At 51.2% G+C, this 14,961-nt stretch overlaps 3 protein-coding genes across 3 annotated transcripts; 1 reads left to right on the top strand and 2 right to left on the bottom strand.

Annotated features, from left to right (window-relative positions):
• Positions 1-439: 439 nt before the first annotated feature.
• VTN00DRAFT_8045 (uncharacterized protein) lies at positions 440-7,582 on the bottom strand (the record flags this gene model as incomplete). The annotated part of the gene is made up of 3 exons (XM_069434856.1): positions 440-505; positions 567-6,791; positions 6,854-7,582. 3 exons carry the CDS (start codon positions 7,580-7,582, stop codon positions 440-442), a joined length of 7,020 nt encoding a protein of 2,339 aa, XP_069286311.1.
• A 1,497-nt stretch (positions 7,583-9,079) lies between these two features.
• VTN00DRAFT_8044 (uncharacterized protein) lies at positions 9,080-12,353 on the top strand (the record flags this gene model as incomplete). Its single annotated transcript, XM_069434855.1, has 7 exons — positions 9,080-9,122; positions 9,194-9,298; positions 9,357-9,643; positions 9,700-9,912; positions 9,969-10,067; positions 10,122-12,117; positions 12,184-12,353. The coding sequence occupies 7 exons, from the start codon at positions 9,080-9,082 to the stop codon at positions 12,351-12,353; spliced, it is 2,913 nt and encodes a 970-aa protein (XP_069286310.1).
• A 1,727-nt stretch (positions 12,354-14,080) lies between these two features.
• VTN00DRAFT_8043 (uncharacterized protein) lies at positions 14,081-14,854 on the bottom strand (the record flags this gene model as incomplete). The annotated part of the gene is made up of 4 exons (XM_069434854.1): positions 14,081-14,151; positions 14,228-14,330; positions 14,382-14,424; positions 14,487-14,854. The coding sequence occupies 4 exons, from the start codon at positions 14,852-14,854 to the stop codon at positions 14,081-14,083; spliced, it is 585 nt and encodes a 194-aa protein (XP_069286309.1).
• Between the last annotated feature and the right edge of the window lie 107 nt (positions 14,855-14,961).

Below are 14,961 nucleotides of genomic sequence, written 5' to 3'. Positions count from 1 at the left end.
CATAAATTTCGTTATAATACAAATCGAACAATTACGCCTATGCACTTTTACGATCTTTTTGTAGCACCACTCCACTGTCGCGGCGAAAGAAGACGCGCAAAAACACTCGATGAAATAAAAAGATGAGCAGTTTTCATGTCGCCTTAGACCATACTGAACACGTTCTCCACATGCATATTCTCCTAGAAACCCCAGCCTCAAACGAATAAGAAAAATGAGGCAGGAAAAGAAACAAAAGCCTGAGAACCCCGCAACCAACCTTGGAACACGCCTGGTAAAATATCAAAAGTAACCCGTGGCTGGAAGTGGCCAACGACATCTGTAACATGCTAAGAAAAAGCTAGTGTCTACGGCATGCAAAGCATCTAGTCCACAGATCATGTCTAGACAGATGCGTCAAAGTCATAGCAGAATGGAGGATGCGCTTCGATTGGACTGTCTAAGACAGGGCTCTGGGGCTCTGCTGCTGGATATGCTGGAGAAGCGCATCAAATAGGCGACCGATCTAGCAGATAAGCGTTAGTCAGGTATTCTAATCTTTTATAGATATCGTGTGCAGTACTCACCTCAGGTGCAGCCTGAATAAACGGAAGCCGGAAGAATGTGTAGCTTCGGTTTTGAAGAAGCTCCTGCAGAGTGATGATCAAGCCCCACGGATGCGGGCGATGAACGATCAGCCGCTCAAGGAGCACTCTTATGATCTGTTGGCGAATGTCGGAATCCTGCTGCTCTGAGTAATCAACTCCAAAGAGATGGAGGATCGTGAAGCTGAAATAGTAGGTGTGACTGTTTGGGTACCGCAGCTGGTTCGCCATAGCGCTCAACAGGTAGTACCGTGCCTCCGGTCGAAGCACCTTCGCCAATCTCTCCAGCAATGCGGAGTGGGGAGAATTGTCGAAAGCCGCTCGAGTGCCACCCTTTGGACCAGCAGAAGACACTGCACTCTGGCCGATATACAGCACCAAGGCATTCAGGAGGACGACGTCAACATTGATCGGCGTCAGGAATAGACCTGTTTCTTTGGTAGTTGGGTTGTACACCGCTTCGCATATTTGCTGGACTGACGCCTCGGAGATGGTGTTGCTGTGCAGTGCATTATCGACAACACCCTTGATGTTGGCCTTTTGAAGAGGGGCAACTATATCCCCCGCTATCTTTGGTGCTTCCCGCATTTCCTCGAGGCGCTCGACTTTGAGACCCTCTCTGAATGGATCAGGGAGCTTGTGGAAAGAGGAGGGATAGGCACTTAGGACGAGATTCCGGAGCTGAGCGCAATGCGCTGGGATAACGTTGCAAAACTGGAAGTGGTTCTCCGCAACGAACTCCGGGAAATCGTGATGTAGGATCAGCAGTATGCGCAGCACGCCCTTATACAGGTCCTTCGTGACATAGGAGATGTTCGCTGGCTTGAGTTGTTCACCAATGTAAGATAGTAACGCTTGCATAATCTCACAGTAGGGTCCCCAGCCCGCTTGCTCTGGCATATTGAGCATGCCAGACATGAAGACTCTGTGGGAGATCAAGGACATCCACCCGTATACGAAACCGGGAACATATTTCGGCTGAAGAGACAAGAATTTGTTGGCGAAAGCGAACATCATGTCCTGATGTTGGTCAGTCTGGTGGAGCCCGTTCATAGAGTATTCGCAAAGGATGCTCGAGAACATCCTGAAGAACACCCGTTGGTTGAATGCTTCCCCACGCATGACTTGATGGTGATTCAGGACCAGTACCAGAAGCGAGAGAATGGAGTTGAGATACACGGATTTGCTGGCCTTGACAGCTCCACTGCTCTCGCCTTGGAACTTGACAAGGAGGACGACCAGCTTCGCAAGCGCATCTATGTAGAGGAATGCCTCATCGAGAGTGCCGTTAGGGTTCTGGGACTCATGCTCGAACATGGCGACAGAGATGTCGATACTGAGCCTGAAGAAGAGTGCTGAGTCCTCTTGGTTATTCATCACCTGTCTCTGGTGCATATCCTTAAGGAAAGTGTAGTATGTACGGTCAGTAGCACCTGGGAACTTGTAGATGCCAATCCACTCGCTGAAAATGTACTCCATCTGGTCTCTCTTCGACCGTGCCTTGTCACTGAGGAGCGGGTTGACGACTTCTGGAATGCCAGACTCGCGCAGCTTGCGGATGATTTCGCTAGCCTTTGAGAGGCTTGGTTCCTCCACAAGCCATTGATTCATTGCCTCCAGGCTGCCAGAGAAGTCCGACCTCAGCGCAGATGGTTCATCATTGAAGAGAACTCGGTCCATCAAATCAGCGAGAAGATCAAGGGCGCTGGTGTTCTTCTGGAGGATCAACTTCGTCAAAATCATGTCGACGCGGTGGAGATCCAGCAGACCGGAATCAATGAGCGCAACAGTAACAGGAACATTGAACATGTGCTCGTCATCGACCTCTGAGAGGATTGCCCACGTGTACCTCGCCACAAGCGAAGACATGTCGCAAATCTTGGCGAGCAGATGGACGAGAACCTCAATTTCAAGAGAGCCTTCCGTCTGGGAGTATAGAGTGGTGCAAATCTTGAGAGATGTCAACCTGGCGAGGTCTTCGCCATTTGGAGACGAAAGAATGGTGCGCAGAACTTGAGTATAGGCTTGCAAAACTGCGCTATCCCTGCTGAGGTCCTTGACGTGCTCCTCAGAGGCGTTTCGAGCAGCCTGTTGAAGTTCAGAAACAAGGTTGTCAACCTTATCCCTAGGGCTCTGAGCCTCAAGGAAGCCATTCAATTGCGGCTGCGCTCCAACCATGGCGGATTGCTGCAGACGAGCATCCTGCTGTGCTTGCGGGGTCTGATGGGGAACAGCTGGCTGCTCAGCGGGAGTTGAAAGGTTCGGGATCGCAGGATACGATTCCTGAAGGACATCAGGCAGCTGTCTACCGGAGTCCGTTGACACATTTTGCATGTGATTGGACACCGGGCCTCTCGATTGGCGAGCAAAGTCCTCGTATATAGCCAACTGCTCTTTGTTCAATCCGCCTGGCATCTGCCTATACGGCTCGGGAATGAACAAGCCCCAACGGCTCATAGATGGGTCTATGAATGGCTCGTTTGGACGAGTAGCCCTGTGGCGTCGACGTGCCTCCAGCTGGGGTTCGATGACCTTCTCAATCTCAGGAATGGCCTTCTCTTCTGCTGCCTTCTCGACGATTCCGCAGGCTGCATCGAGATTGTCGTTGACACACATTAAGATTAAACCTTCCGGCATAGGTTGGTCAGAATACTCCTGTTGGATCATCCGAATATAGTTTGTCATGCTCATTTTCAGCGGTTCCTTGCAAGTCACAAGGGCCAAACTTCCAGCAAGCTGTCGAACCATAATTCCTGCTGCGTGTCGCACCTTTTCCTCATCAGGCTCCATGGCGAAATCTTTCGATATCAGCTGAACGGTAGATATCGAGGCAATGGTAATGGAACGTTCCACAACCGGGGTGATAATCTCGGCAATGGCTCGCTCGACTGCACTGTGAACAATCTGCCTAAGAATATTGGGGTCGACCATGCTGCTTGCTGAAGACGGGAAGACAAGAATTTTGTCCAAGCTTGGGAGTGTCGACATGATAGCCGCCGGCGACAATCTCTCATTCCGGATATCCTGATTGATGCCACCGAGCGACATATCCTCAAATCCTTCCAGCCCTTCGGGAACCTTAGCTGCCCCGTCTTCATGCGCAGAACGATCTCGGATGCTGGTAGAAGGCTCGATTGTCTTGTGGTCGAGATCAAGATCCTTGCAGAGCACCTCTATCTCGAATTTGAGGTTCAACTTCAACTCAGCAAAGTGGTAAAGTTCCATCAGCAAAGCAAGAATATCCATCAGCCAAGGATTCGGTGGTTTGAATACAGTGGACTTTTTGGCCTGAAGCAGCACCTTGCATGTGAACGGAATGACAATGGTAAGCCGCTGGCTATCAAAGCCCTCAATGAGAAGTTCCTTGAAATAGATATTCTTGTGTTTGATGGGCTTGTCCTTAGCGATGGTCAATGAACCAAGCCAAGAACCCAGGTTTTTCAGGTGGCCGCGATCAGTCGACGAGTTCAATGTCGATTCAGCGTTCAACAACCTTATTGCGCTAACATAGGTTTCCCTAAGGACCTCGGCCCAAAGGGTCTTGTCACCGAGGAGCTCTAGGAGGTCAAGATACAACTGCTGGAAGTTGGGTTGCAATTTCGCTCGCTCCTCCACGAGGTAGGAAGCGAACCATTGATGATGCTCGTCACGAAGCACATCCTTGAGATCTTGCAGCTTAACTTCAATATTCTGCTCAGAGACATTGTTCAGGACGAAGAGTATCTTGTCCTGGACCTCTTCATCCGGATCTTGATAGATGTCTGGACGGAGCGGAGGGTCGACGTGGAGCGAGCGGAACTTGCGAGACACGCCATCTGCCTCCACATTGCCGTTTGTCAAGGCCTGCCCGTCCGAAGCGCCGTTCAGTCTTGCTGCTTCAGCTTCACTTGCAGCCTGATTGCCTTGCTCCTGCAGAACTTCTTCGGCTTTCTGGAAGATTGATGTGCCGTTAAGAGTTGGAACCTGCAGCAGAAGATGGCAGAAGCCGGCCCACTCTGGAAGACGGCCGATCAGTTGCTCAATTGCCTCGACACCGAACTTGTACATTGGGTCGTGCGGCTCATGCTCTCGGACCGCTTCCAAGATCATTCCCAAGCCGACCTTGAGTGGAATGCCGTCTATCAGTCTGAAATTGATAATACCACCAAACATGACAGCGGTCTTCGTCAGCGCTTCCAGTGGATATTCATGGTAGCAATGATATTCGTCAATGAGCCCGTGAACCATGCACGCAAACAGGTCCTGTTCGGCAGGGTCACGCGAGGTCTTGTACCGTCTCATCAACTCCAGGATCTCTCGCAATGACAGTTCTTCGTGGTACATCTTGCCGAATAGCTCTTGCATTTGCTTGTCAATCGCCTCCGGCAGTGCATTTCCGTTTTCACCGTTAGCATCGATGATGTCGTCGAATCCTTCTCCATAATTGATAAGTCTGGGGTATGTCTGGATGCAGATTCGTTGGACAGGAGTAAGGTTTTCACGATCCCCGACGTAGTCCTCCAATATGGAGAGCAAGGTGTATACGGTCTTGACTGACAGACTGACCATTTGCGGGGCAGGCTGCTCCTTCCGCTGGACGTGAAGCTCATCCTCCGCTTTGATCCTCAAAAACTTCGACAATAGGCTCCCCATGTCCATCGGACCCTTTTGCGCAGCATTGCGAACCCACTGTTCCAGATCAAAGGGCCCCTTTCGATGAGCTAACGAAGCAAGATCCAAGGCGAGTCCATTTGTGAACCCAAGAAGGTAATCCAGCCAACCATATTCGACGGCGTGTTCGTAAATGGCCGCAGTGGACGTAGGATCCTGAGTAAATGTAGTGAAGAGCTGCTCGGCAACCCACTGCCGGTCTTGTTTCCATACACCATGAAGAGCGAGTTGGTAACCTTCCTCTTGTTTGAGAATGAAGACCACAAGGGTGCGAAGGACGAAGCTCTGTTGCACACTCGTCCAGGGCTGCGGTAGGGCCAATGCTGAACAGAGGAAAACCGGAAGGCCGTGCTGGACAACTGCTTTAATAAGCAGTTGAGACTCTGTAGTTGCCCATGCAGCCTGGGAAAATAAGGCAAGATCAAATATCGCCCTCATCGCGTCCAAAGAACGGAGTGGCAACTTCACCGCGCTCTCGCCTTGTTGCTGCACAGTTTCTGAACCGTCGGCAAACAGATCGGCCGGGAAAGTTTCCCTGAGGTTAGGAATCTGCGAAATATCGACCTGGGAGGCGATTAAAGCCGTCAGGAAAGAAACCTGGGTATCGCGGTGCTCCCAATCGCCACCCCAAAGTCTCTGGACATCCAATGTCGAGTCGCCAGACCCTGCACTCAGGAAAACAGAGTACAACCTTGAGAACTGCTCTGCGTTGATCCTTAGCCCCTCGCGATCAAATTGTCGCAGAAGAAGGGCCCAGTTGATCCGCTTATCCCCATAATGTGCCTGAACAGCTTTGAGGAACGTCTCAAGCGAGTACTGTCTCGCATGTTGAGACAGGACCATGAAGAGAAGGGCGTTCGCAACATGCTCCTCACTCCAGCTATCTGAGCCAGCAGCATTCATAACTTCGTTCACAGCATCCTGGCTGGAGGTGGCCTTTGGTCCTTTCGAGTGAAGCTGGCGTACGATAACTAGACGAGGATTGAGGAAATTGAACATCTGCAAAGCCGACGAAATTTCCGACGGAATATCCACTCCCAGCTTCTGATATCGCAGACTAGCTGCATATATCAGCTTGGTCTTAATATCCTCGTTGAAATTACGAGGCGGATATAGTATGAAGCGCTCAATCGTCAGTCCGATGAAGGAGGTGTTAAACTCTTTATTCGTCTCAGACGGCGTTGCAAGGCTTTGTAGGAACTGAGGTATGGAGTTCGAGAGGATAGCATCGGCTTTTGCACGCAAGTCTGACTTAGTGGCAGTCTTGAAAGCCAGTGCCAACGCAACCTTCACCAGAGGATCAAGTCTGAAGTGCTCAAGGAAGGTGGACAGGTCGAAGTCGCGGAAAACATCGCCCTCAGATGTATCGATTGTCTCCGCGATCCTCTGCGCCTGGTCTAAATCCTGGGAAACTTTCTGCATCTCCTGTACCAGGAGAGGATAGTTCCCCGCATTTTCCACCACCTTGTTGATCCCTGGGAAGATCTGTGGAGCATTGCCGGTAAGAAGACGGCGGAAATATTTCGAAAAGACCTCCATCCCGTTTGTTTCCACAAGCTAGATATTGGTTAGATAGCGTGCACTTACGAAGCGATGACCTGCGGACCTGCACAACTCACCTTTTGGATCTGTGCGGCTTTCGTCTCCCACTTTTCTTTGCCCTCTTTCTCGGTGATAGAGTCTAGGAGGAGGAAAACTTGGGCAACGGATATCTTTGTGAGGGAGGACTGGCTTGCGTTGTTACCAGCGCCGGAACTCGCAGATGCCGGCTTATCAGAAGAGAACCCAGTTGGCGAATTTATGGTTGTTCCCGACAGTAGCGGAGAGAAGGCGACACCTCTGGAGGTACCCGTCCCACCTCCTCCTCCCCCGCTACCTCCACCACCCGCGACGGAGCCCGCTGCGGAAGCCAGATGAGAACCGGAAGACGGAGTAATGGCTCTGGATTTGGGGGATGAGAGAGACTGTCCAGGCTGCTGCTGTTGCGAGCCAGGTTGGAGCGAGGGAAATGGGGAGGGTGTGGAGGCTGGCGAGGGGGCGTTGCGGCTACCTGGGAGCCGACTTGAGGAAGACAGAACGGCAGAGAAGCTGGTGGTTAGGGGAGAAGTCGTCGAGATGCCGGGACCGGGGCTGCTCGACTGTGGAGGCCGTCGAGAGGTCGCTGCGGCGGTCGAGGAAGAAGAGAGATTGTTGGTCGCAAGCGGCGTCAAACCACGGCGGACGCTGGACTGAGGAGTGGAAGATCCCCAAGCTGGCTGTTGGGATCTTGCAGACCTTGAAGAAGAGGACTTATCGGTGCCAGAAGCAATCGACGATTGGGCGGAAGGGGGAGGGGGAGGGAAGGTCATCTAGGAGACGCGATCATTTGATCTAATGTTGAGCGACAAAATTTGATCAGGCGTGAGCGGTGGGGTCCAGAAGAATCGAATATGCCTTTGCGTCAGGTATTAGGAGCGGAAAGCGGTCGTCAGAGGGCGAGAAGAGGGCGATACGTGAGTGAAGAGGGTGCTTTTTTGTGGCGTGGATGAAGTTCTACAAGGAAACGGCAAAGAGGTGAGGATAGGTGGAAAGGTGGAGGTGCCGACTTAGCTAACCCAATAGACGCTGAAGCTCTGTGGCTCGAGGCGCCCGCCTACCTATGTGCGAGCAAGCTCTACAACAGAGTCAACACTCGTACATTGGAGAGATCGACTCACAAACAGCATGATCAGTGGAAAATGCTTTAGGAATGAAGTAAATAATTTTTTCCAACACATACGATCTATTCCAGCCAGCTGACATTCACTGTTGGTGTCCTTCGTCGTCGACCAGGCCCGTGAGGCTGGTGGTGGCGCGACGTGACTGCCAAGAGATGTCACGTGCCTCCACTGCATCTGCAGTCTTGTGCTGTGATGCCTGAGGACTCCAGCTCAGATTGCAGCCTCAGGCAGCAAGACCGACCGCCTTCGGTTGTTTTTGTTGGGATGGAGACGCTACGGGAGTCCGTGCAGGTCCGTCCGGCGGTGGATAGCGATGGTTTTAATTTAGTTCCAGGCTTCTTTTCTTGCTCTGTAGGGCTGGAGAGCGACACACGACACTTGGAGGTCCCGCAGTATCCCCCAAAACTCCCTAGCTAATTGTCCGACCTGACATATCTGGAGCATTGTTCCGGCTAGCAGCACTGCATACTCACTGCGCACACCGCCTGGATTGACCCCAACGCTTGCGCAGTCTCGCCTTGGAAAATGCTGGTGTTCTGTTTCTGCAGCTTGCTAGACACGCAAGCGCCTCTCATTTGCCCGTGATTCCTGCATGATTATCTCGTTGGCTGGTCGATTAGGCTATCCACCGCATTGTGGACATACACCGTAGTATACAAAGGCGGAGAAGACCCCAAGTCTCAAACGGGAACCGCGCCTCTTCTGCAACAACACCCTACACCCAAGGAGCCTCAGATCAGGCCGAGTCCGCGCCAGCGGGTCCTATCGATCGATTTGAACCGGTCTCTTCTGCTACGCGATCCTCTTGGCCAGCGACGAAGCGCCGTCGTCGCGTGGCAGAAAGGCCCAGCCTATCGCACTGGCCGGTGGTTGCCCCGAGTGACGCCAGGCATAAACACGGACAGCCCACCTTCTCCAGCGCCATTCCACGGTTTCACTGCGATCCAACTCCACCAGCTTCTGCTCCATCTTAAGATCCTTCTCGTCGCTGTTGCGGCCTATGAACTGTACTCCGTCCCTCCCCAAAATTCCCGTGCCCCCAGCGTTCTCACGGACCCATTGCAGAACTTCCATTCATTTAATTTAACCAAAGATTGAGCTGACGCTGGCTAACGCTCGAGGTCAATCTAGCTGACACGGCCGAGAATGCCTGGAACAGTAGCAGAGGGGCCAACCGTCTCTCTATCTTGTGTGTTTCCTTCTTCCCTTTTTAATGTGATCCAAGAGGAAACAACACACTGACCATTTTACCTCGTCCAGTTGCCAATAACTTCTGGGGCAAAGATGACGCCGGTGTCGGGCCCATGTTTGAGCGCATGCACAATGCCAAAGTGACATGCGATGAGTTAAAGGCTTTCTACAGCAGTATGTTTTTTTTCCTTTATTCGTATGGTTGTAGACAGCTTCTGATAGCGTTGAACAGCTCGTGCTGCTATCGAAGACGAGTATGCCAGGAAGCTTCTCGCACTATGTCGCAAACCCCTTGGGTCGGTTGAGGCAGGTACGCTGCGTGCATCCCTTGACGTCGTCAAGGGAGAAACAGAGTCCATTGGGAAAGCACACTCTGCCATTGCTGCTCAAATGAAGAGCGAATTAGAAGAGCCCTTGGCGGCTTTCGCTGGTGGAATGAAAGAGAGGAGAAAGATCGTTCAGGCCGGCATTGAACGCCTCCTTAAAACTAAAATGCAGCAGACACAGGCTGTCAACAAGGTAAGACTATACGACGTGCAGTAGCATGGAAAGAGAATATACTCATTCCTGTTCAGTCTAGGGATCGATACGAGCAGGACTGTCTGCGGATTAAGGGCTACCTGGCACAGGGACATATGGTGATGGGCCAGGAGGAACGCAAGAATAAAGCAAAGCTTGAAAAGACGCAGATTCAGCTTGCATCAAATAGCAGTGAATATGAAGCTGCCGTGAGGATCCTCGAGGAGACTACAGGTCGTTGGAACAAGGAATGGAAGGCAGCTTGTGACGTATGTTGTCAGCACACTGGATGGATGGTACATCACGATACTAATGCGAGTTCCAGAAATTCCAAGACTTGGAAGAAGAGCGGCTGGATTTCACAAAAAGCAGTCTGTGGAGCTACGCAAATATTGCCTCCACTGTCTGCGTAAGCGATGATGCTGTAAGTTCAGACTGAACCTACAACCCTGGCGTTGCAGTGCTGATCCCTACCTAGTCATGCGAAAAGATCCGATTGTCGCTAGAGAATTGCGAGGTTGAAAAGGATATCACTACCTTCATCCAGGAAAAAGGAACAGGACAAGAGATCCCTGACCCGCCCAAATTTATCAATTTTTGCCGAGGAGACGTTAATGACTCAAGCTCTGAGATTTCCGAGGAAGAGGGTTATTCTGTGGCACAGTTTCAGCGGCCCATTAACCCCGCGTTTCGAAGTTCATCCCCACAGCCGTCAACCTACGAGTCCCATCATGATCCAGACTCAGAGCTGGCTATGCAGATGGGCCATGGTCCATCGGCCCCATCGAGCAGAGAGGCCACAGTGACTCCGCAGAAGCCCCCTCAGCAACCCCCACAGCAGCCTGCTCAGCAGCCTCCGCAACAGCAGCAGCCTCAACAACCTCAACAGCCAGCTCCTCTTGATCTTCGTCGCGGTGGGCAAGTGCCGCCGAACTACAATCCCAGCCAGCATGGTGAAATTGGGACGGTGCCTCATAACTCGTATCCGACAGACGGAATGACCATGTTCTGCCGAACGGGACCACCATCCGAACGCAGTTCTGCTACGAGTGCATATCGACCATCGAGCCGGGACTCGCAAAGTGAATGTTCCAACCCGACTTCTTTCTCCAGTCAGGAATTGCCCAGCGCCAAGCAGTCTCCGACGAGGCCTGTAAATGGTGTTCCAATGCCTGGAATGGGAGCGGACAAGCAAATTCAAAAGAAGAGGAGTGCTTTTTTCAGCAATAGTCCTTTCCGACGCAAGAGTCGGCATGACAAGGAACGTCCATCCATTTCAGCACAGCCGGCTCGTAATACGTGGGACTCATCTTCGAAACAAAACAGTCCAGTCAAGCAGGCGCAGATCACGCCCCCGGCACCCCTTCCTGACAATGACCGTACGTCTGGGAGTCCAGAGCCAGTGGATCCTAGAGCCAATTTCCAGCTTAACGTTGGGAACAACGTATTCGATGTCGCTGCCCCAGATGATACAACGTCGAAGAAGGGACCGCAGGGCAGTAAAACTCCTGATGAGGAGACCGATCCTATCGCACGTGCACTGGCAGATCTCAAGGTAGCAGGCAAGCAGTCATCTTCGCGCGTCTCTGCAGACAGATATCACGGGATTACCACTCCGGTGCCGTCCGCTACCGGTTCTAGTTATGGGCAGGGCTCAGTCGCAACACCACCGCCTGCTTATAATGATCAGACAGTCAAGCGCCTGGATGCGCCGCAGCCGGCTTTCACATCCGCGCAAATGCAGAAGACCACACAGAAATACATTGGTCAAACCCAAAATATGCTTGCGGGCCCTAGTCATGCCGCCCGTTTCACTGCAAGAGGGAGCGGGCAGCCCCAAGAAGCTCCCCGTACAAGGTCTCCTGCTCGTGCGAGATCTCCGGCTGCTGCTCCTCGTGCCGCAGACGTTCCGCGTGCGAGATCTCCCGCCCCTGCCCCTCGTTCAGGCGCGAGAGGAAGCGGGCAGGCCCAAGAAGCTCCCCGCGCGATGTCTCCTGCTCTTAGGCGAAGTGCTAGCCCCCAGCCTGCCACTCGTGTAGACACTCGCATGAGCCAATACAGTGGAGGTGGCACCCCGAGCCCAAGCTCATTCAAATCTAACAGTTGGAATAGCCGCTACCAGCAGTCACCGACCAGTGCGAGTCCAGTCAAACGTGTTAGTGATCGCGGCAGCTATTCTCCTCGAGACTACCCTAAGCAAGCTTCACCCAGCAATGCCACACGTGCTGCATCGCCCCAGCCGCAGTTCAAGCAGCAAGCCCGTCCTTCCAGCGCCGGCGGAATGGAACTTCAGCTGTCGAGCCACCAAGTGGATCCGTACGGCGGTGGTTACGACGCATATGGCTCAAGAGGTCGGCCAATCTCCATGTATTACGACGGAGGGGGTCGTAGATCTAGGTCGAGGAGCAAGAGTCTTGCTGTTGCCGAGCCTGGAAGACAGTTTAGTAGTGATGGACGCCCAATCCTGCACTTCGGTAAGGAATCGGCGCTCTCTATCTGCATAAATTAGAGCTCACACTGACGTCTGGTCTGTTCTATAGCACGAGCAATGTACAGCTACACCGCCGCTATCCCAGAGGAGCTAGGGTTCACTAAAGGAGATATTTTGGCAATCCTGAGACTACAAGATGATGGGTGGTGGGAAGCAGAAGTAACGGGTACCCGAGGACGTCCGGGCCTGGTACCCAGCAACTATCTGCAGAACCTCTAAGCACCCAGTATAACGACGACCCATCAGGCTAAATTGTTTCGATTTTGACATGATCGTTGGCGATTTCTTGTAAAAAAATCTGTCCTTTTTGATTTGCTTTATACTGTTTTTACGCCGTTGCAAAAGGGATGTTGGTCGTTGGTCTTTGCAAGTTACGAATTCTCGATGAACATTCGGCCATCATGTGAAACGCTTTGCGACGATCTCGTGCCTGCTCATTACAGTTAGTATTTCGGGTTCTGCCTTCCATCACGTTTGTGTTTGTCTCTTTTGAGTACACCCTACCCAGCCTTATGTTGTCCTGTTTGGTTTGGTTTTCCTTTATTATTGCATGATTTTGCTTTTGAGATACCTTCTGAACCATAACCCCTTTTCTTCTTTTCTTTTACCCTTTTCTACCTTTTTCATGCACAAGCCATTTTACAGTCTAATTCATTTGTAACTGGGGTGTTGGATTTCTTGACTATATACTGCGTAGTGATCCCGTACGAAGCTTTCTGCTCTATCAATTTCGTAATCAGGTTTAGCTTGAAATTGGGCTGTAGAATGGTAGGCAGATACAGTACATATGAACATGAAGGGGGATCAATAACGGACGTTGTCATTGCCTTGTCTGGATGGATATAGAACACTCAGTCACCGGGGCCATTCTTTCTCCATTTGTTTTCTAATCTCCACACGCGTTAGAATGGCTTCCTTTTCTTACTCCCCGCATTATTTTAGTTGTCTCACATGCCAGCCTGTTTTTATGTATGTCTCGGATATTTATATTTCTGCGGACGGATCACCGCCTGTCAGGTGGGACGGCATACGTAAACCTGTCATTTCTTCTTTATCTAGCTAGGAGCTATTATTGTCATGGTGCATATGTACCTGGATCCTGGTATCCCTGCTCACGTAGGTTTGAGGTTGATTAGAGCGAGTCGCGGGACGAATAGAGAAAGATGGAACGAGAGATAGGATGAGAAGGAGCAGCGTAGGTACCAAGACAGTGTTAGCACCGGTAGACTCGTGGATCACAAGTTCTATGGGCAAATGGAACATTGCAATCTGCTACCTTAATGGATTTCCTTGCAACAACAGATTTGGCAATTGAAGGGGAGAATAGAGACAGGAAGACATATATATTATTATTATTTAATCAAGTTTTACGTCCATATAGAGCCTTTCGGCTATGATAGACCCGACACATATATATATTACAAGTACCTATTTTATCAACAAATGGAACTCATGCATCAATATCACAATCGCGGAAAAAGAACACAATTCGAGTCATCTATCATAATAGCAACTGTTTCACGTGAGATACAATGGTCATGTTGCATTAGTGAAGTATGAAAAATTCCAAGCACCAGCAGACAATGCAATAAAAAAATCCAACCCATGAAATATGCAGCCACATCGAATGAAAATGGGACAAAGAACAAACCTCCTTACATGGTACAGAGTGCAGATGTACATACATTAAAGAGCCAGACCACCATGCTATGGAGGAAGTAAAGAGAGGAAACAGTGCTGGTGCTGCAAAGATCAGATGGTGCCATACATACTCTAGGACAAATGAAATGCACTGATAGAAATCGAGCCTAAACATGATATACGCCCTCTGAAAATGCAAGAATGATGGTGTCGCCAGCTTGAGAGGTTGGCTAAATAGGGGTATCTGAAGGTGATACAGTTGCGGATGAGCGAAGGGAAGAAGGCAGACGGCGACAATTGAAGGCTTATTCGTTGTCAACGAAGGAATCCGCAAGACGACCAAAGAAAGGGACTTCATAGTGTTCGAGGGAGTCAACTGCCATTAGCACAGTACAATCAGTGAAATTGCATTTCTCGTCTTCACCGGTGTCATCGATTTCAGGGTATCTCACCATCACGGTAGGCATGCATAGCAAGGAAACCAATCAGAATGAGGTCGCCAATGAACAGCAGCCATGAGATGACGCTTGACCACGTAAAAATGAGGTGGATGATCTGGATATAAATTAGACACTATTCTAGGCGTCGAGGGCGGTGTCTACCTACGAAAATGGCAGTAAAGAGCATGCTGGACTGCCAGGCATGAAACCTGCAATAGATCAGTCGTCTACCCTTGATAGGACAACAGGCCATTCATTGCCTTGGACATACCGCACATAGTCGCTCTTGTGCTCGAAGAGCAGCAGAAAGACACCTCCAGCCGGAGGTAGCAGCAGATACGCCAGCATAGCCTCGTAATCCATTCGCAGGGGCAGACTGGTTTCGAATGCCCCCAGGCTCAGTCTCCCACTTTCAACATCCCTGCCAAATCCCGTATTTCCATGGCCTCCAGTTTCTACGCCGCCAAAGTGGCTCGGGGAGGGGAGCCTGGCTGCAGGGAAGCCCGAGGAGGCGGTAGGAGGTGACGCGCGGGGTGACCGCAGATTGGGACTCGTTTTGGAGCGGTTCCCATCGGACATCGCGGGGGAGAGAGCTCGCTCGATCTCCGGTGACTCGTCCTGATAAGGTGCAAAATTCATTTTTGGTTGCTTGTCAAGAAAGGAAGCTGATGTTGCATTCCAGTTGGGGATCGTTGCTCAGATGGCGTTCCTCAGGAGCTCGGTGCATCGAGGCTTGGCGTGTTGCG

This window comes from Thermoascus crustaceus, assembly GCF_041956765.1.
Source record: "Thermoascus crustaceus strain CBS 181.67 unplaced genomic scaffold VTN00scaffold_5, whole genome shotgun sequence".
Taxonomy (NCBI): domain Eukaryota; kingdom Fungi; phylum Ascomycota; class Eurotiomycetes; order Eurotiales; family Thermoascaceae; genus Thermoascus; species Thermoascus crustaceus.
Note: the sequence above shows the minus strand (reverse complement) of the source record. Positions and strands in the feature narration are given on the sequence as shown.